General features: G+C 40.7%; 3 protein-coding genes and 1 long non-coding RNA gene across 4 annotated transcripts; all 4 read right to left on the reverse strand.

The window, feature by feature from the left end:
• Nucleotides 1-2,805: 2,805 nt before the first annotated feature.
• LOC118420491 (zinc finger protein 678-like) lies at nt 2,806-6,351 on the reverse strand. Its single transcript, XM_035827323.1, has 2 exons — nt 6,194-6,351; nt 2,806-4,279 (listed from the first exon to the last, which is right to left on the reverse strand). The coding sequence occupies exon 2, from the start codon at nt 4,258-4,260 to the stop codon at nt 3,184-3,186; it is 1,077 nt and encodes a 358-aa protein (XP_035683216.1). The 5' UTR covers nt 4,261-4,279; nt 6,194-6,351; the 3' UTR covers nt 2,806-3,183.
• A 3,635-nt stretch (nt 6,352-9,986) lies between these two features.
• Nucleotides 9,987-11,923, reverse strand: LOC118420514 (gastrula zinc finger protein XlCGF49.1-like). The gene has a single exon (XM_035827353.1). It carries the CDS (start codon nt 11,891-11,893, stop codon nt 11,060-11,062), a length of 834 nt encoding a protein of 277 aa, XP_035683246.1. The 5' UTR covers nt 11,894-11,923; the 3' UTR covers nt 9,987-11,059.
• A 4,363-nt stretch (nt 11,924-16,286) lies between these two features.
• Nucleotides 16,287-20,227, reverse strand: LOC118420488. Its single transcript, XM_035827319.1, has 2 exons — nt 19,862-20,227; nt 16,287-19,407 (listed from the first exon to the last, which is right to left on the reverse strand). Exon 2 carries the CDS (start codon nt 17,759-17,761, stop codon nt 16,634-16,636), a length of 1,128 nt encoding a protein of 375 aa, XP_035683212.1. The 5' UTR covers nt 17,762-19,407; nt 19,862-20,227; the 3' UTR covers nt 16,287-16,633.
• A 430-nt stretch (nt 20,228-20,657) lies between these two features.
• LOC118420581 lies at nt 20,658-21,955 on the reverse strand. Its single transcript, XR_004831761.1, has 3 exons — nt 21,699-21,955; nt 20,919-21,130; nt 20,658-20,682 (listed from the first exon to the last, which is right to left on the reverse strand). It is a non-coding gene; the product is annotated as an uncharacterized LOC118420581 (long non-coding RNA).
• Between the last annotated feature and the right edge of the window lie 643 nt (nt 21,956-22,598).

Below are 22,598 nucleotides of genomic sequence, written 5' to 3' on the forward strand. Positions count from 1 at the left end.
TGCTTGCCTATGGGTGTGAGTCGTGGGTGATCACACCGGACATGGAGAACAAGATTAACTCCTTTGCCACCTCATGCTATCGTGTCATGTTGAACATTAAAAGGATTGATAGAGTACATAACAGCACAATCTATGTCATGACCAATACAAAGCCGCTGATACAACACGTGCGCCTGAGACAGCGGAACTTTCTCGGGCACGTTCTGCGCATGCCTGAGGATGAGCCTGCTAGTCGCTATGCACTGTACATCCCACCTCATGGCAGACGTACACGGGGGCGCCAACCTACTACCTATTTGCAATACATCCAACGGCTAATGGTTGATCAGCACGGCCAAATCAACCCCAGACAGTTACGCCAGCTTGCTGCCGACAGAAAGAACTGGAAATTCCTTGCAGTCGCCTGCTGTGCAGCCGACTGATGATGATGATGATGAAGAGGTGTTTATAGAAATAGTTGAAATTACTTGTAATGGCAGAGCCTTCTGTTAGTATTTCATGTCGATAAGAGATTATACATTCACCGATAATAAACCCATGTATGGAACGTTAGTGAATTTCAAAAGTTACAAGAAAGCTCCATAATCAACCGTTCATTCTAGCCCCTCGGCAACAGAAAATGTGGATTTAGAAAGCAGACAGCTGGGGCGCTTTATCCATAATTGATTCCTGTAAAAATGTATTTAGGTGGTTCGGCTAAGCCTCAAGGTCAAGAACAAGAGCTATATACGGACTTTTATTGATTATGTTAATAAGCAGTCAAGTTTAAGCTGCCATTCGAAATCATATGAGCTCTCAAAGCTGATGTTGGGTGAAGGATCGTAATTTTTCCTGAGTGACGGACAGACTTTTCTGGCAGTTCTCTGTCTACGCTGAAGTTCACAACTGTTAGTTTCAATCATATGAAAATAACAGCAACTAGTTAAATGCGGTGTTGTAGAAGTCATACAGAGAAATGTGGTGTGATTGCAGTGTGGGCTGGGATACCCTGTCCTACTGGAATCTTTACATGGATCACAAGCGACCCCTATTAGATAGGTGCAATACTGCAGCACTCCATTGTGAATAATGCTGCAGTACTGCAAACGATCAATAGGGGTCGCTTGTGATCCATGTACCGATTATGGTTGTCTTCCTTTGCTTCAATCTTCACCGTCTTCAGTCTTATGGTACACAAAATAAAGAAAGAAAGTGTAAAGATGACAGTATGGCAGTGGTACAGGGCTCAAGATCAGCAAAAAGAAGACTGAACTCATGAAACTCAACACCACTAACAGCGCACCAGTCATAATTGGAGGGGAAGGGGTGAAGGAGGTTTAGTCCTTTGTGTATCTGGGAAGTGTGGTGGACCGTCAGGGAGGTACGGACAGGGATGTTACCGCCAGGATAGGGAAAGCGAGAGCAGCTTTCATCATGCTGAAGAATGTCTGGGCCTCCAGGGTGATACGTGTAGCCACCAAACTCCGAATCTTCAACTCCAACGTTAAATCAGTACTGCTCTATGGATCCGAGACCTGGAGAACAACAAAAGCAACGCAGCACAGGATACAAACCTTCATTAACACTTGTCTAAGAAGGATCTTTAAAATCAAGTGGTCAGACAGGATCAGCAACCTGGAGCTGTGGGATAGAGCAGGACAAAAACCAGTGGTCAGTCAGATCCTCAAGAGAAAGTGGTCCTGGATCGGCCACACCCTCCGGAAGCCACCATCCAGTATTACACACCAAGCTCTGACTTGGAACCCACAGGGTAAAAGGAGGAGAGGGAGGCCAAGGAATAGCTGGAGGAGAGATACGGAGGAGGAGATGAAAAGTATCTGCAACAACTGGCAGGACCTGAAGAAGAAGGCCCAGAGGCGGGTGCAGTGGAGGACTATCATCAGTGGCCTATGCTCCGCCAGGGGCGAAGGGCCCAAGTAAGTAAGTAAGTAAGTCATAGACACTAATTATTGTATATATTTGTTTTTGTGTTAAATGAGCCACCTGGAATAGAATGTGTAGAACACTTGATCACACCTGTCAATCGTCTGTGGGGAATATTTACTTCTCTGAATGACTGAAAGTGAATTATAAAGAACTGTGTAAAAGAATTAAAGTTCACTTTTGGCATACTGAACATGCATACAGAGAAAGGTAAATTGAAGAGTCAAATACTAGTTACATTTTATGCAAGTTTCGTATCTTACACAAACACATTACGTTTGACAAAACAAGTAATCTGTTAAATACTTTAAAAGGAACCAATAAACAATGCTAGTTCACACCATGTACATGTAGCTATTGATAGATCTAATGCGTTCATACGGCGTAGTTGAGTCATCAGGCTATTTCCCGACCTGACCTGACCTGTGCCCAGGCGTGTGCGCTCGCCCATTGGTCAGCCAATTTGATGAGATTAGGAAGGGAAGGTCCCGCGGCAGGTGTGCAGGCAAGAGCTGTTTTGTTTCCGCAAACCGCAGCCCCTTCAAACAAAACGTCTGTTTGCTGCCATATTTTTCCTATCAACCAGGGTACATACATGTACAACACTGAGATCGAGAAACACATCAATCCAACCATACTTTTGAGACATATTGCCTTTTATTGAAGATATGTCAGATATTACATTGATTAATATCATGTCACATTTTCTATTACAGCTAAATTCTAAACTGACAGAGATAAGTTTGAAGGTACGGCATATCTACAAAACAACAAAAAAAATCTCTTGAGGAACGCCCACATCATTCTACCCATGGCAACTAACTACGATGATCTAGCATTCAATACAACGTAGCAAAAATAAAAATACACAAAATTGCCAAAGGTTTTTGAATGGTTGATTTGCCAAAAATCTTCGACACGCCGAAACCACCACTTTTTCACAAGTTTCAACACAAAGAGCACATTGAAGTTCTGATCCCCACTTCGGGTAAGAGGATATGAAATGCAATTATCAACAATATACGTAAATGTCGCTTCAAACAGCTCAGCCATTAAATTATAGGACGAAGCTTTGAATTTGTGTCAGTTGACTGAAACACTATACACTAGCAAACTTTGTTTCGTCTCTTATCGTCGATCTTCTTGTCTCGTCTGACCCCCAAAAGCGGAACTTTCCTGTAACCTGTAACAGTTGTGAGTTCGCATGTGACTCTGGAGATGGTCTGAGATCTGGAAGTCCTTATTACACTCTTTACACCACTAGGGTTTCTCAGCGGTGTGAGTCCGCATATGGCTCTTCAGAGAACCGAGCACACGGAACTGTTTGCTGCATTCATCGCACCAATAGGGCTTCTCACCGGTATGAGTCCGCATATGACGCTTCAGATGGCCAAGCTGACTAAACTGCCTGCTGCACTCCTCACATTTGTAAGGTTTGTCACCAGTATGAGTTTTCATATGCTGCTTCAGACTATATAGCACACTGAAATGTTTGCTGCATCCATCGCACCTATAGGGCTTCTCACCGGTATGAGTCCGCATGTGACTCTTCAGATTACTCAGCTGACGGAACTGCCTACTGCACTCCTGACATCTGTAAGGTTTCTGTCCAGTATGAGTCTTCATATGCTGCTTCAGATTACACAGCACACGGAACTGTTTGTTGCATTCATCGCATCTGTATGGTTTCTCACCGGTATGAGTCCACATATGACGCTTCAGACGGCCAAGCTCACTGAACTGTCTGCTGCACTCCTCACATTTGTAAGGTTTCTCACCAGTATGTGTCTTCATATGCTGCTTCAAACTATATAGCACACTGAACCGTTTGCTGCATCCATCACACCTATAGGGTCTCTCACCGGTATGAGTCCGCATGTGACTCTTCAGACTACCCAGCTCACTAAACTGTTTGCTGCATTCTTCGCACTTATAGGGCCTTTCACCAGTATGAGTCCTCATATGGCTATTTAGATTACACAGCTTGCTGAACTGTTTGCTGCACTCCTCACATTTATAAGGTTTCTCATCAGTATGAGTCATCATATGGTTCTTTAGATGTCCCTGTTCACTAAACTGTTTGCTACACTTATCACACTTATACGGTTTCTCACCCGTGTGGGTTCTCATATGCCTCTTCAGATTACTCAGCATACTAAATTGTTTGCCACAATCCTCGCATCTAAACGGTTTCTCGCCAGTGTGAGTCCGCAAGTGATTCTTCAGGTTACACAGTTTATGAAACTCCTTGTCACACTCGCCACACTTGTGAGCACGTGGTCGATCCTCTCCTTGTCTGTCCCTTTTCTCCAGATGAGATACAGCCGGGGTCGCCATGTTGAGAAGGTCTCTGATACTGCCGAAATACAAATAGATTTTAAAGTCAAGGAAAAAAGGGACAAATTTTTACCCTTGTCGCCCGGTTATTGAAATGACCGAGAAGACCTCATCAAGCACAAGTAAGTGTAGTTATTGTTTACGGTGCTTCCTTCCAAACTAAAACGTCTGTTACAATAACCAGGGATGTTCTGACTGAAACCTCCATGCAAAATTTAGCCTCCGTTGCAGGCTTCTTACAGAGCTCTGGGCCACTCGTAAACTCCCTCTCAAGGCCTTAGAAAACTTAGCCCATGTTGTAAATGACGCCCCACCCCTCCAAGTAAAAGCTGATATAACGCTTAGCGGTAAGATCTGTTTTAGGTATTCTCAAAGCAGAAGTTAGGCTCCGACTGTTTTTAAACGTTTTTTAGTCGCTTTCATCTGGCTTTCTATTTTTTATTGTATCTTGACAATACACATACATTTTGACAATACGTACGTTAAAAAAACAGCCGGAGCCTAACCTCTGCTTGGAGAGTAGTTTTACGAACGACGCTATACTCGGATATAAGACTGCGACACAACCGGCGGCTGTGACTCTAGCTGTCCCTCTAGCTCCAGGGCTCTAGCCAGCGTCCGTTTTCCGTCAATTGACGGAAATTTGCTGCGTGTGACGGAAAAATTTGAAAACCAATCCGTCAACTTTGACAGACAAAAATCTGATAAAAGCCCCTTGGTGGAAGCTACAGGCGGCTTGGGTACGCCGTCTACGGCCGTAAAAGCCACACACTGTTTGTTTTGCTATTGTTATGATTGTTGACAATGTGTGTCGGTGCCCTTTCGCATACGATAATCTCATTAAAACCCGTTTTTCAAGGTCTCACTTCAGTCTCTCTAACTCCTGGAATAGTGTTTTCGCGACAATGGGAATTGGCTGACGGAAAAAGATGTCGAGCTGGCTAGAGCCCTGTCTAGCTCTCTAACTTTCCTTATATGGGATAAATATGTCTAAGAGGTATCAATGAGGTATTTTGAAACCTCCTTGGAAACATCAAAAACACTTCCATGGCCCAATCTTTTAAACTATGATCCAAACCCTAAATCTGCGTGTGAATAATGTTTGCCCGGCCCAGCACTTTTTGTTTGGCAATGGCTTGATCAAAAGGTTTCTTCAGTGAAGGAAGAGGACTTTTGCTTATTTCAGACATCGGCCTTATGTTGCTTGGTAGCATATGACAAGCCTTTGTACGGATGGCATCCACGGAAGCTAGTCTCAGTTGTTCTTAGGTCATTCACAAACACAAGCCAGGTTCTTGGCTCACAGTTGTGCTACTAGCGCTAATACGGACCACAAAGGGATTTGAAAAGCGAAAACTGTCTTCGCTTAAGCACTGAAGGGAAAGAGGTGACATGCTACAAATCTACAAGATCATGACCCATAAAGAGCGTATTGAACCCGAAACCTTCTTCCGAGTTGGCAGGCCTAGACAAAACAAGAGGTCACTGCTATAAGGCCAAGGTCCCTTTAGCCAAATCCACGGTACGACATCAGTCCCTTTCGACGAGACCAGTACGGATGTGGAATTCTTTACCGAGCGAAGTAGTGAGTGCCGATAGTATGAAGATTATTCAAAACAAGATTGTATGAATACTGGGAGCAATGGAGGAGATACCAGGAATGAAAGGAGGTTGTTTCAACAGGCTGTATGCCTTCTACAACTATACATCTTCAAGGTATCCCTCAAGGTGATATCGTCGTGACTCAACCTCTGCTTGGAGAAGTCTAGTACTATTTTCAAGTGTGGGGCTTGGTACTAGAGACTATTCTATTGTGTGTGCGTGTGAATATTCGGAACGAAACGGGCTGGCACATTATTGTTTGCCAGAATAAACAGCCACCAAACAAGGGCAGTCGACAGATTGGGGATAGAGCCTAAGACAACAGACTTACCGTTTGAATACAGGCGGCAACGAGTCCCTTTCCTAAGACAGACAGACAGACAGATGTAACTCCCTAGTTTAATAGTCGCTTGGACTTAGACGCAGAAGTGTGTACGTGTCTGCTCCGGATCCGAAAGCACAAGACATTCCAGACAGACACGTTTGACTGTTATGCAAATCTAATCTGATCTGACCAATCAGAGCTCGTCCTTGACTCACTCACGTGAGTGCTTATTCAAAAAGCTTCCTTGTTTCAGACAACCTTCCTTGCATAATTTATACCAGCGATAAGTGTAATGGGCCGTTTCACGCCGTATTTGAATCCAACATTTTATTTTTTGCCCATGTCTCCTGATTTCTTTTTATATGTTAGTTGTTTAAATTGAGGTACTTACCGTTTGCCTAAAACAGTGCAACAAAATAACCTCTATATTTGTTATTTCGGTCCTTGTGTTGTCAATTTCAGATGGTATAAGAAGCAGGCATAACTACTGTTGTTCTTTTTAGAAAACTAATAAAAATCGATTTCATCTATAAAAGGAAGTCACTGTCGCCTAAACATGATACAAAAGACATGAAATAATGTCAAACTTGATGCTAATTAGTCAACGTGACAATGGAGACCCCTAGCTGTTGGTGTAATTATATATATATATATATATATATTATTGCAGTCCATGAACCAACCTGACAGTAAGTGCACGCGCCAAGCTGCAGTACCGGTAGTGATTAATAAGGGTCGCTTTTGATCCATGTAACGTAAACATTTCTAACCATTCCTCAATGCCCATCACTCGGTGATGCCATTAGTATGTTTCCAAACCACTAGTCAACAGAAATGTCTGATTCTTTGCCCCTGACAGAACTAGGGGAAACTCACACAGGCTGGTTGACTAAGAGGATCGGATGTGCACGTGACTGGAATTTATTAGCCTTTGTGTTTGGATTCACCTGACAAGTCAGTGTGGTCCCAGGGGATCAGGAAATATTTATATGTACACATAATCCAACTGATGGAGCGCGGGAAGAAATAAACAGAAGACTACATACATATTACCACTGAGATATATTTTCTTTTAAATGGAGAAACCTGATATTTTCAATGTGAAACAAACAAACGGAGCTTCTTTTTGTTCCTAAACCTTTAATTTCTTTATTACACTTTACAGCCTTTGTTTCTTTCAAAACTCGCCAGCTTCCCTGTAAGACCTACCACTAAGAGCTCCATTTTGACAAGCACATTCGACTGTAGGCCATCATGGAGAAATGAGTCGAACTGATTATCATTTATAAATTCAAAACCTGGAGCATACTACTGTAATTATCGAACAACTAGTCAGCAAGTACATGTACAGTGTTTGCATACAGAATACATTTTGGTATTAAAAAAGAATATATCATTTCGTTGATTTCGAACACATGACTAAAAGTAAATTATAAAGAACTGTAAAAAGAATTACACACTCTGAACATGCATACAGAGAAAGGTAAATTTTATAGTCGAATATTAGTTACATTATATGCAAGCTTCGTATCTTACACAATCATATTACGTTTGTTATGTACCTGAGTGTTACTGCTGGTAAAATAAATAAACTGAAACTAAATTGAAACGTTTGACAACACAAGTAATCTGTTAAATACTTTAACCCTATTCAGACCGGGCTTTTTTGGTCATCCCTGGACCGGGGGGGGGGCTTTTGAGGCCCTCCACTTCTAAGTCCTATAACTCTAAAACGACGTGCCGTAGGGCCACCAAATTTTCAGGACATGATTTCGACATAATATCTAATAAGTATGTGACGTTTGACGTTACGTTGACGTAAGATGACGTAATTATGACGTCATCAATTTGATTACATTGGCCAAACCAATGAAAAATGGGTATTCTCAGAAAACTTCAAGTTATGCTGCAAAAATGTAACAACAAGTGCAGATAACAGAATAATAATGTTTATTACGACTTGCGTTGCCAATAGCAACATCAATGACGTCAATATGACGTCATAAAATGACGTCATGCACATCTAAGATACGAGTTGGGCTCCGCCATATTATATCCACCTCCTTGAATTTTTAAAAATACTTTTTTTGCAACAAATAATCACAAAGGGCAATGGAAATAGACTAAATTCATTCATTTAGATGGTTTTTGATGAAAAAATACCAGGTAGTTGCAAATTTTAAGGGATAATTAGCTTGTTTTTCTTGATCTGGCCATTCCGTCCGCCATCTTGGATTTTGGGCTGATGACGTCATCAAATTAGCATAATTTATGCATATATAATTATGAAAGATATGCTGAATAATATAAGATTTTATTTATGTAACAAAATCACAATAATATAGCAAATAAATTTGAAAAATACATTGTTAGAACCAAAAATAGTGATTTTTGGCAAAACTGCCTGTCAACAAACGGTTGCCATGGCAACAAGAAAAAATGGAAAATTTGTCAAACTTCGTAAGATTGTTGCCAACAATATTTTAGGAAAACTCACTAAATTTGGTGGCTCTAGCGTAAGCCGTTCTGGCGTTATAGGACATCGAAGTTAGCGCGGGCCTCAAAAGCCCCCCCCCGGTCTGAATAGGGTTAAAAGAAACCAATAAACAGTTCCAGTACATGTAGTGTAAATAGATCTTTGCGTTCATACGGCGTAGTTGTGTCATCAGGCTATTTCCCGACCTGACCTGACCTATGCCCAGGCATGGCGCTCGCCCATGGGTCAGCTCATTTGATGAGATTAGGAAGGGAAGGTCCCGCGGCAGGTGTGCGCTCGCTCATTGGTCAGCCCATATGATGAGATTAGGAAGGGAAGGTCCCGCGGCAGGTGTGCGGACAAGAGTTGCCTTGTTTCCGCACAAGCTGGCCTAATGACCGACGTTGTGGGAGCCAAGCAAATCGCCTGATTATCTACATAGTAGCAGCGTATCAGGGATCGCTTTCTGTAGGCTGCTTTCGCCTTTTCTTTCCGCGATTTAAGTCGGTCTGAACTTCCTCTACTTTTAGCGTACATGTTCACTCAGATAGGAGGTACTAGGTGCAATATTCGGTGGGCTTAAAAAGCATACTTTCATGGTCGAGATAGCGGGAAAAACAGGGGCCGCCCGCCTTGTGCGACTGAAAGGTGTTCGGGAACCATTTGCGCCTGCCCGCCCGCCTCGTTCTCCTGCCCGCCCGCCTCCACCACTGTTGACGCAGTGCTCTGCGACATTACTTGTGTTTTGTTTTAAAAACATTATGATGTTGTTGTTTTTCTTTCTGCGCGCCTTGAAGAAAGTTTGAGAGATTTAAGTAACGGAAAATAAGGAAGGAAGCATCGAAAAAGAGCCCAGCTCCCGTGCACGCGGTCACCGATCTCTGATGCGTTCATACGGCGTAGTTGTGTCATCGTGCTATTTCCCGTCCTGACCTAGACCTGTGCCCAGGCGTGTGCGCTCGCCCATTGGTCAGCCCATTTGATGAGATTAGGAAGGGAAGGTCCCGCGGCAGGTGTGCGCTCGCCCATTGGTCAGCCCATTTGATGAAATTAGGAAGGAAAGGTCCCGCGGCAGGTGTGCGCTCGCCCATTGGTCAGCCCATTTGTTGAGATTAGGAAGGAAAGGTCCCGCGGCAGGTGTGCGCTCGCCCATTGGTCAGCCCATTTGATGAGATTAGGAAGGAAAGGTCCCGCTGCAGGTGTGCAGGCAAGAGTTGCCTTGTTTCCGCACACCGCAACCCCTTCAAGTAGAACATCTGTTTGCTGCAATATTTATCTGTCAACCAGGGAACACTGAGATCGAGAAACATACAAATCCAACCATACTTTTCAGGCATGTTGCATTTTAATGAAGATATATAAGATATTGCGTTGATCAATATCATGTCGCATTTTCTATTTCAGCGAAATTCTAACATCGACAGAGCTTAGTTCAATTTGAAGTTACGGCGTATTTACAAACTAACAAAATCTGTAGAGTGACAACAGTTTTTAGAAGGTTGACCAGACAGAAGGTATCGTTTTTACATACTAATTATCGGTCTCAACAGCCTCTTTTATGTACATGTGTAAATATATATATAGAGAGAGAGAAGGGAGTTTAATGTAATCTAACATTAAAACACCAACAAACTTGTTGTTCCATAGACAATATCTTACAAAGAAGGTTAATTGTAAATTAATGACAGACAAACGTACATGTTACATACTCAGTTACAGTCCAAACTTTGTACATGTAGCTACTCAAATATCTAAAATCTACATTATTCCAACCACCTGAATACAATGAGTTCCAATCTACAATGTAAAAATGCAAAAGTACATAAACTTTTCAATGCATTTCAATGGTTGATTTGGTGGAAACCTTCCACATGTCAAAACTACCACTATTCCTAAACACAGCCCTACAAAACAGCAAATTAAACTATCTAGTGTTCACATTAGCTAAGAGAATCTGAATGCCAACAGATTACGAATATACGTAAATGTCTTCAAATTTCAGTTCACCAGACTGAGTATACTTAAATGTTAGTCCAGTCATCAAATTCTACAAGGAAGCATCGAACTTGCTTCAGTGACTAAAGCATATACAGGAGCAAACTTTGGTTCGTGGCTTCTCTTACTCCTACTTGTCTCTTCCGTTATCTCCGGATGCCAAACTTGTCAGTAACCGTCAAATCGGTAGCTGTGACTTTCATTGCTGTGGGTTCGCATGTGGCTCCGGAGATGTTTGACTGACGAAAGCTAAACTGCATCATTTTCACCGGTGTGTTTGTTTTTTAATACCCTGCCTGCTGCACAGTCTCCAATGCTCACAATGTAAAGGTTTCTTGCAGGAGTGAGTCCACATATCCTTATTTAGATTACCCAGTGCACAAAACTGCCTGCTGTATTCCTCACATCTGTAAGGCTGTGTGGTTCCTCATATGTCTCTTCAGATTACTATGATGACTAAACTGTTTGCCGCATTCGTTACACCTATAGGGCTTCTCACCGGTATGAGTCCGCATGTGAATCTGCAGCTGACCCAACCGACTAAATTGTCTGCTGCACTCCTCACATCTGTAAGGTTTCTCACCAGTATGAGTCTTCATATGCTGTTTGAGATTACACAGCACACTGAACTGTTTGCCGCATTCTTCACACCTATAGGGCTTCTCACCGGTGTGGGTCCGCATGTGGCTCTTTAGATCACCAAGTTGACTGAACTGTCTGCCGCACTCCTCACATTTGTAAGACCTCTCACCGGTATGAGCCTGCATATGTCTCTTTAGATTACTCAGCTCACTGAACTGTTTGCTGCATTCATCGCACCTATAAGGTTTCTCACCGGTGTGAGTCCGTATATGCTTCTTCAGATTACTCAGCTCACTGAACTGTCTGCCACAATCCTCACATTTGTGAGGTTTCTCATCAGTATGGACCCGCATGTGTCTCTTTAGATTGCCCTTGTCGCTACACCGTTTGTTACACTTATCACACTTATACGGTCTTTCACCAGTGTGGGTTCTCATATGCCTCTTCAAATTACTCAGCTCACTAAACTGTTTGCCGCAATCCTCACACCTAAATGGTTTCTCGCCAGTGTGAGTACGCATGTGTCTTTTCAAGTCATTCGGTTGACGAAACTCCTTGTCGCACTCGCCACACGTGTGGGTACGAGGAAGATCCTCTCCACGTCCATTACTTCCCTTCTCTTTTTCCAGATGAGATACAGCCGGGGTCGCCATGTTGGTCTCTGACACTGCAGGAATGGAAATGAATGTCAACATTTAGGAAAGAAACGATTGATTTCTTAATATAGTCTATTCAAACGACACAGCTGCCAAGCACGTTCAGTACTACTAAATGTAATTCTTCAAAAATACTTCTGCTTTCTTATAAACGGAAGGGTCTGTTATGATAATCAAAGTGGTTCTGTATGATTAAAACCTCATTGCAATAAAGCCCCTTCACATACGTCAGAATGTGTGTACGGCGACAGCAATTCTAGGTACATTTGTTACATGTCAAAGGGTAAGGCCCACCAAAAGTAAACAAAACCGCCTTGAAGTTATCATGCAAATCGAAACAATGGTGAAGACAAGGACTGTTTACTTTTTGTGGGCCTTACCCTTTGACATATTACGTAGAATTCCTTTCGACGCACATGTGTGTTTTCTTCTGTGAAATGGCTTATCAGCTTCCTTCGCAGACTTCTAGCAGTGTTTGATCTTATCTTTATCTTATCTGAGCTCGGCAGTCAGACAATATTAGGATATTACAATCCTTCACTCCAACATCTGCATTGATATCTAATAGATGGGTTGTCTAGAATGTTTTGAGAGGATCTTCGAACTGATAACGCTACGGCCTACGTCACAATTCCTACCCGAGGCCCGGTCGGGCTGTTTGCGGAAAGTTTCAAACGAAAGTCTATGCCAATATATATATGCACGAAGCATTATTTTTGTCCGTTTTGTGTTGGCTAACTGCTACGTGTGTCAAAGTAGTCCTTTTTAATTTTGCGACTCGTTCTCTAAAACGTTACTTCTGTCAAACTTGTTCATTTTCCGTTCCCCATTATTTTTTTCGTTTCGTCTGTTGTTTTATCTACAGACCTTGTTTCCTTAGCATGGTAACAACAAAACAGCTCGCTGTTTGATAGGATTGTGAAACAACGACAGGATAATCAAAGTACTACACTACAAACTACACAACCTTACATGCTACAGAGGGACTATCTAACACGTTCACATACCTGACTCCATAATCAAAGTATTACACTACAAACTACACATCCGTACATGCTAGAGAGGGACTATCTAACACGTTCACATACCTGACTCAATAATCAAAGTATTACACTACAAACTACACAACCTTACATGCTACAGAGGGACTATCTAACACGTTCACATACCTGACTCCATAATCAAAGTATTACACTACAAACTACACAACCTTACATGCTACAGAGGGACTATCTAACACGTTCACATACCTGACTCCATAATGAAAGTATTACACTACAAACTACACAACCTTACATGCTACAGAGGTACTATCTAACACGTTCACATACCTGACTCCATAATGAAAGTATTACACTACAAACTACACAACCTTACATGCTACAGAGGTACTATCTAACACGTTCACATACCTGACTCCATAATCAAAGTATTACACTACAAACTACACAACCTTACATGCTACAGAGGAACTATCTAACACGTTCACATACCTGACTCCATAATCAAAGTATTACACTACAAACTACACAACCTTACATGCTACAGAGGAACTATCTAACACGTTCACATACCTGACTCCATAATCAAAGTATTACACTACAAACTACACAACCTTACATGCTACAGAGGGACTATCTAACACGTTCACATACCTGACTCCATAATCAAAGTATTACACTACAAACTACACAACCTTACATGCTACAGAGGGACTATCTAACACCTTCACATACCTGACTCCATAATCAAAGTATTACACTACAAACTACACAACCTTCCATGCTACAGAGGGACTATCTAACACGTTCACATACCCGACTCCATAATCAAAGTATTACACTACAAACTACACAACCTTACATACTACAGTACAGAGGGACTATCTAACACGTTCACATACCCGACTCCATAATCAAAGTATTACACTACAAACTACACAACCTTACATGCTACAGAGAGACTATCTAACACGTTCACATACCTGACTCCATAATCAAAGTATAACACTACAAACTACACAACCTTACATGCTACAGAGGAACTATCTAACACGTTCACATACCTGACTCCATAATCAAAGTATTACACTACAAACTACACAACCTTACATGCTACAGAGGGACTATCTAACACGTTCACATACCTGACTCCATAATCTAAGTATTACACTACAAACTACACAACCTTACATAATACAGTACAGAGGGACTATCTAACACGTTCACATACCTGACTCCATAATCAAAGTATTACACTACAAACTACACAACCTTACATGCTACAGAGGGACAATCTAACACGTTCACATACCTGACTCCATAATCAAAGTATTACACTACAAACTACACAACCTTACATGCTACAGAGGGACTATCTAACACGTTCACATACCTGACGCCAGGGTCTCGAACTGACTGAGCAGACAAGTGCACCTTCCAAGCTTAACTAGCATAACAATAAGATATCTACTTAGCCAATGAGAGGACTGCTCTCATCGGCCTCAACCAATCAGGGCTCGACTAACGAGTTAATGTATGCAAGCCCTACCCCCCGTACTATCTAACCTAACAATAACCCTTTTTACATACAACAGTCAAAGGTCATAGGCATTACAGGTAGTTCAAAATCTTCGGGGTGATCATGAGTTAGACACAGTTTGGCCCTTTAGATACAGCCCTGCGTCCGGCATACGTAAATAAATCTGCTTGGAGATGACGGATATAGCCTTTTTTTCAAATTCTATCGGTCAGTGATTTTGAAAGGTCGACCCTAAACATCGTGCTGAAGCAAATTGAATATAATTTACAACTGTTTCCTTTTGTTAGCCTCTACCAGACTCCACATCTCACTAGAAACTGGTCAGATAGACAGACAACACACCAGTTGAGTCAGCCGGCCCAAAACTACAGTTATCGACATGACATACATGTACGTGGCTGTTGTCTATTTCGCCAGTTTCTACTATTTTCCAGCGACTTGTGCAGCCTGGTAGAGGCTGTCCCATTGTGTGTGTGTGTACAAACTATTGTTTAAAATAGTAGTTGTATTTATAAAAGTTGTGTCAGCCTTTGGCCTGACAGTTTCTAGTTTTTGTAGTCTCAGTAACATGCTTTTTTTCAGATGTGAAATCGTTTCTTACGAACGTATTTTTTGCTGTAAGCAATGGAATGGAAAAGAAATAAATTCAAAAAATGGACTTACATGTCTTGTGTGTTTCTGTTTCATCTTTACTTTCTATTGATGGCGACATCTAACGTTGGTGACCAAAGGGAGTTTATCTGGCGGGAAGAGGTGTTAATCGAAAGATTTGAAATTGCAAAGCCTTTTGTCAATATTTCAAGTCGATGGGATATTATATATTCACCCATGATAAACCTATGTATTAACTCAAAAGTGAGAGAAAGGCTCCATAGTTAACCGTCCATTCTAGACCCTCCACAAAAGAAAAGGCGTGTTTAGAAATTAGTCAGCTAGGGCGCTTTATCCATAATCTATTCCTAGCACAGATGTGCTTAGGTGGTTTGGCTAAGCTTCAAGGTCATGGATCACAAGCGACCCCTATCAATTAGTTGCCATACTGCACGACTCCTATGTTAATGATGCTGCAGTACTGCAACGGATTAATAGGTGTCGCTTTTGACCCCATGTACTCACTGGAAAAATCGAGTTGTTTTCCTTACATACTTCACCGTCTTTAGTCAATTACAGCTGCTACTTGCATTGGTCATAGTCTATTCATAGATAAATACCGGAAACCAAAACCATTCTAGTACTTACCGAGATACGCTGATGCTCTAAAGTACTGCGCGATGTTATTACGGTGACACAGATCCTCACGGCTTCAGAGTCAGTACTGACAGAGCGGCCAATGACACATTTATATAGTGGCTGCCTGGGTGGGGGAATAAACCGGTTCGGCAGGTAGTACTTGACAACGGGACAGACTGAAGTACCCCGATGTTACAGTGTGATGATTTGCATAAGGGAAAACCAGATAGCATGAGACAGAGGTCTTACAAGTGTTTGGGGATAGTTGTTTTGCCAATAATCATTGAGTCGGCTTCAAAATCGTTTTAGATGAAGAGCATCACATGTCGTTGTTGAAACTGGTGGGTTAGCTGAATCAGGGGTCAGTGTTTCCGGTGGTGAGAGGTCAAAGTTTACGTACCCGCTTTCCAACGCGAAACAAAAGTTTTTTCCAGCGACATGTAGAGTCTTGTAGAGGCTACCATGTCTGATTTGTTTAAATTGGGGGATATCAGACAACACTGTACGGGAAAATGAGGACAGCTTAGCTAACAGCGATAATAAAGGTTAACAGCAACGCTATGTTTTAGTTTCCTGACGAAACTGGATTACGCAAATTCTACATGTCTAACTAATTTAAAACGCTAACGATTCTTGTATATCTACAGTGAAATATAAAGCAACAGCTCCAGCACAGAAACCACAATTGTTAACTTATAGCAGACGCTAGCTAGACGCCTTTACTTAAAAAAAACGGTGTCATTCCATGTAACTTACTGTAAGTTACTTTCCACATTGGGTATCTGCTTTGTCAGTCCCTACTTTTACGTATTTCCATACATCCAAGTAATGAGATCCTCAATAAAAAGCATCTGCTCATGCAACTGTATAAATTTGTGAACTGAACGGTCCGACATTTTAGACAGACGTCGTTTTCTCAAGTGGTTACATAAAACCGGTTTGGTAGGTTTGATTATGAAACAAATGTCATATGTGCTGATTTTCATAAATAAAAATCATACGGGTTCTGTAGGAAACAAAGACAACAAATAACATATAACAAGAAAGACAATAAAACATAACGTGTCTTACTTCATTTAAGAAACTAAGATAACAACAAAACATAACGTGTCTTACTTTATCTAAGAAACTGAGATAACAACAAAACATAACGTGTCTTACTTCATTTAAGAAACTGAGATAACAACAAAACATAACGTGTCTTACTTCATTTAAGAAACTGAGATAACAACAAAACATAACGTGTCTTACTTCATTTAAGAAACTAAGATAACAACAAAGCATAACGTGTCTAACTTCATTTAAGAAACTAAGATAACAACAAAACATAACGTGTCTTACTTTATCTAAGAAACTGAGATAACAACAAAACATAACGTGTCTTACTTCATTTAAGAAACTGACATAACAACAAAACATAACGTGTCTTACTTCATTTAAGAAACTGAGATAACAACAAAACATAACGTGTCTTACTTCATTTAAGAAACTGAGATAACAATAAAACATAACGTGTCTTACTTCATTTAAGAAACTGAGATAACAACAAAACATAACGTGTCTTACTTCATTTAAGAAACTGAGATAACAATAAAACATAACGTGTCTAACTTCATTTAAGAAACTAAGATAACAACAAAACATAACGTATCTTACTTTATCTAAGAAACTGAGATAACAACAAAACATAACGTGTCTTACTTCATTTAAGAAACTGAGATAACAACAAAACATAACGTGTCTTACTTCATTTAAGAAACTGAGATAACAACAAAACATAACGTGTCTTACTTCATTTAAGAAACTAAGATAACAACAAAACATAACGTGTCTAACTTCATTTAAGAAACTAAGATAACAACAAAACATAACGTGTCTTACTTTATCTAAGAAACTGAGATAACAACAAAACATAACGTGTCTTACTTCATTTAAGAAACTGAGATAACAACAAAACATAACGTGTCTTACTTCATTTAAGAAACTAAGATAACAACAAAACATAACGTGTCTTACTTTATTTAAGAAACTGAGATAACAACAAAACATAACGTGTCTAACTTCATTTAAGAAACTGAGATAACAACAAAGCATAACGTGTCTTACTTCATTTAAGGATCTAGTGTTGTCGACTATTGCATTGTGCGCAATTCTCTATTATCCAATGTACAATATGTAAATGTTAGCCCAATCACCCAATTTTCTGACCATTGCCATGTTTCCTTCTCATTGTCGACAAACTACTCCGCTCATTTTCAAAAATCAATTAACCAGGTAAAACCTAAACCATCCGCATTCATTTGGAAAGATGAATCAAAATCAATATATCAAACATTTTAGATAGTAAAGATACAATTTCAAAATTTCAAAACTTCTGCCAAACATCATTCTGTTCGACAGAAAAGGCTGTCACAAACTTCACAGAGTTATTGTTGGATGTAGCGAAGAAGTCTTTGAAAACAAAGCCAAATAGACAAACAAAGAAACCTGCACAAAGCGGTAAGAAAAACAAAGTTTGGTTTGATCAATGCTGCTGGTCTTCACGCCAACGTTTAAAAAGACTGTCACTGCCATTGAAAAAAGAACCCTGGCTAAAAGAAATTAGATGCAAATATTTCACAGCTTTGCGTGATTACAAGAAACTCATCAAACAGCGTAAACAGAAGTACAATTCCGACCTTCTAGCAAAATTGGAAGAATTTAACAAAAACAATCCAAAGGAGTTTTGGTCACTTTTGAAACATTTAGACAAAGAAATCAATGGAAAACACAACTCAAACACTTGCGATCCCAATATTACTTCTGAAGAATGGATACACTACTTTACAAGTCCAAATAAATTGATAAACAAGCGTTCGCAGAACTCAACCTTCGTGAAATGGGTGAGGATGTGGTGGTTTAAGGGTGTTTTTATAGACATCTCAGGGGCTAGCCTAACAGTATATGATACGTCCGATTGGCAAAATTGTCCGGAATTCTTCAGGATTTTTCCGCGCCTATGTAGTTGCATCATCCCGTTGGAGTGGAATAATTTGGGTTCACAGATTGTCATGGTATTTGGAATGCAGTTTTTGTTATAAACTGTGAGCGAGCGAATGAGTGAGATAGCTCTGGAGATGCCTTACATGAATAATCAAATTTTATTATACAAGTCAGGGGCTAATTTGCATAGATAATTAGGACAGTTTAAAAGCCTACTTCATATCATAATAGCAGATACTCAAACATAAGACACATGTAACTAACAAAGAGAGAAATATTAGCCTAACTGAGTATGTTCGATGGGCCACAGCAAGTAAATTTTATAGATGACCTACTTGCTAAGACAGGTTTCTATCTCAAACATTTTCTTCAAGCCAAGAGAGGAAAGCAACAGTTTAAACTTAAAAATTGGATGCAAGATAACCATGGCTAAAATAAATGTTACGATATCAACGCGGTCGTTCTAAACACGATCTATGGTTTAGTCAAGTTAACAATATTTTTGTATAAACAGGTCTAGGAAGAAAATGTAACATTTATGACATTAGTGACAAGGGCTACCTGCAAAATCGGCGCCATGTAACAGAAATAAATGATGGTTTACTCTTTTGTCTCATTGCTCTCAATTGATTCTTACCGAAAGAGGCCACGGATGGAAGTTATCTAACGATAAATGTTTCATGTTTTTGAAGGGGTCATGTTCGGTCCGAGGGTTTGTATAGTTCGCAGAGCTGTCGTTGTCGCTTTGTTGTGGCTTTCTGTCAAAGACCAAAAAAGAGAAAAACAATTTATGGTTTTATCACAATATATTGAAAAGTGCAAAATGGGAATAATAAACGTTATGTAGTAGGATAGGGAAAGCTCTAAGCTGTAATGTTGGATTAGTTCTTAGGTTGACATGAAGACGTTTCAAGTCATAAAATTAACACTATAAAAACAATGTTATAGATTAGCATTGTGGAAAATCACATAATGTAACATTGATTGCAAATAATCAAAGAAAGCACTTAATTGTAGCGTGAAATCTCATAGTTGAGACCAGTACCTAAGACCGCCACATTTACACACAAACGAACATATTCCCGTATACTTTTAGTCTAGCCTCTGAGGCGTCCCAAATAAGGGCACACAAACAGACGGACGGACAGTCAGACAGACCAAAGCCAATACCTCTATATTTTCACGAAGTTTACAAAATTAAACACAACACACCCATTCTCCACATCCTCTATAGTTTCAGGCAGGGGGACTCCAAGTGTTTCCGGGAGCAAGAAGACAGCCAAACCGCCTGCACACGCCGCCACACCAAACGTCACCATGGGGAGGGGCAGCCAGACATCGCCCAGGAGCGTCACGAAGGGAGCCGATATGCTGCCAATGCGGGAAAACGCGGTGACCACACCCATGCCCATGCTCCTGTTGCAACAGAAATGATTATTTTCAGCTATGTCGGTGGTTTACCCACATGTTGCAAGTGAGAAAGTCCTATTATTTAACAGAAAACTTATGTAACATGTTCTCATTGATTGATTATGTACATGACGCTCAGATCTACAAAATCTTTGCATCAGTAAAATTCACTCAAAATCATATTTGTCACAGGTATGAAATGCTTATATATCATGACTTAGGAATTCTAGCATTTTTCTTTTTATTGTACAATTATATCTTGTTTCGTATAATCTATATATATATAAACTACATTGCGAATGTTCCGCTCAATTTAGAAAAACAATCTCCTAAACATGCACATTTCATCATAATGTAGAGTCACGAAAAAGACGTTAAATACTCTTACACCCTCAGTGCAGATTGCAAAAAGGCTCCAATAACTTTCCCCACTTATAATGTGTTAGTATTTCCTATACGTGAAAAGTTTATGACACACACACAGCGGGGATATTGGACATATAAAGCAACCTACCTTACTACAGTCGGGAAAACCTCAGGTGAGTATGCGATAAAACAGTTGTAAGTAATTCCGAATGACACTCTGCCCGACCAAGGCAAATTACGGGAAATAGTCGGTAGTTCTGTAACAGAATTAGAAAAAAATCTCAGATATGAATTATTACACAGACAATATTTCATTTAGATCAGACCTCGGACAGTGGCTCAGCTCCATCACTCACTCCCCGCCCCTCGTATATCCAGGGCACCAGATGAAAGAGCACTGTAAAATATTCACATGTCTTAAGAGGGCCAGACAGATAGAGGAATAGCCATGGAAAGAAAGATGGCAAGCAATGTAAATGAAAATATAGTTTACCCTTTGTAGCCGCTGTCACCAGGCAACCTGTCCCTGCAAGTAAAGCGGACCCTGCTATGACTGGTTTCCTGCCCCATCTCTCCATGCCCGCCCACCCTAGAATAGCCAGCCCGATTTCCAGAGCTGCACCCAGGGCAAAGTTGACGTACGGATCTCCGGCTAGATCTGTCGTCCCGACAATTAGGCCAAAATAGACTCCTGCTATGAACATCCTATATGATTTTGGAATGAACATGGCAAAATGGTCAATTTCTATCATGCACACTCATTTCAAGTCTGATGAATACCACCTGCTATGAACATCCTATATGATTTTGGAATGAACATGGCAAAATGGTCAATTTCTATCATGCACAGTCATTTCAAGTCTGATGAATACCACAGACCTTTAGCTACACACACACACACACACACACACACACACACACACACACACAGACAGACAGACACACACACACACACACACACACTTACATACACACACAGACGCACACACACACGCACATACACAGACACGCAGACATACACACACACACACGCACACATACACACACACAGAAACACACACACACAGACGCACACGGGCACGGGCACAGGCACAGGAACATACAGACATACACACACATGCATATGCACATATATACATGCACACATATAGTTACATACATCCACATCCTGATCGTAAGTTGCCGATAGAAAATACAAGACAGCTACAAATCATGAAATGGCAAGTGAGGAAATGACACAAAAGCCAATAAGAATATGGAATATTATTCTTACCATACCAAGCACATCGTCAATGCGATTTTGCGCATCCGAGGGGTTCGCACGAGGTCAATTATTGTGAAACTCTTTGTGTTCTCGTTGGATTCAGCTGGCTTTGCGAGCAGATCCGAGACTCGGTCTTGTATGGTAACCTTGTTTATCCGAGCAGCTCTCTTAAGGACATCCTTGGCGGCCGTGAATCGTTGTTTACTGATCAGCCATCTGGGAGACTCTGGAAGTACCCTGTTTATTGTAAAGTGTGTTTGTTTAACTTAGTCAGTTCTAAAACTAAAAGTGATACAGACAGTGGATGCCATGATCGTTTTTTTTTTCAAATTTTGATCCACTGATCATTGAGTCAAGCCATCTACCTGCATACATTGACGTTATAAAACTAGTTGATTAGCATTTACACTGGAAAAATAGTAGAAATTGGCCAAAATAAGACAAAAAATACGCCTTAGTTAGTAAACTGTACTCCTCGGCCATCTAACTCTTCTGGTGTGTTTTTATCTTCGCCAAGAAGATAATGATTTTGCCGACTTGGGTCTGTATGTAGGTCAACGGGAAATAAGTCGAGAAATTGTGGACGGAACTTTTTGATTTTTTTGCAGGTGTGTAGCGGTTGTCGATAGGCATGCCTAGTTCGAAAATGGGTTACCTGGCGTTTTTCTACGGTACGGTAGCGAGCTTATTATTTTTTTGGGTGTTTTTTCGGGAAGCATAAGTCAAAATGCAGCTGGGCGATTTTCATGATATTTGGCAGGTGTGTAGCGGTTGTAGAAAGGATTGTCATGTGCGAGAATGGTTTAGCTACCTTTTACCTATGGTGCTGTAGCTGGCTTTGTATGTAAGTGCGTTTGTCTGTATGCAAGATAACTCAAGACGTTCTTGATGGATGCTAATGATATTTGG

Source organism: Branchiostoma floridae, chromosome 8 (genome assembly GCF_000003815.2).
Source record: "Branchiostoma floridae strain S238N-H82 chromosome 8, Bfl_VNyyK, whole genome shotgun sequence".
NCBI lineage: Eukaryota > Metazoa > Chordata > Leptocardii > Amphioxiformes > Branchiostomatidae > Branchiostoma > Branchiostoma floridae.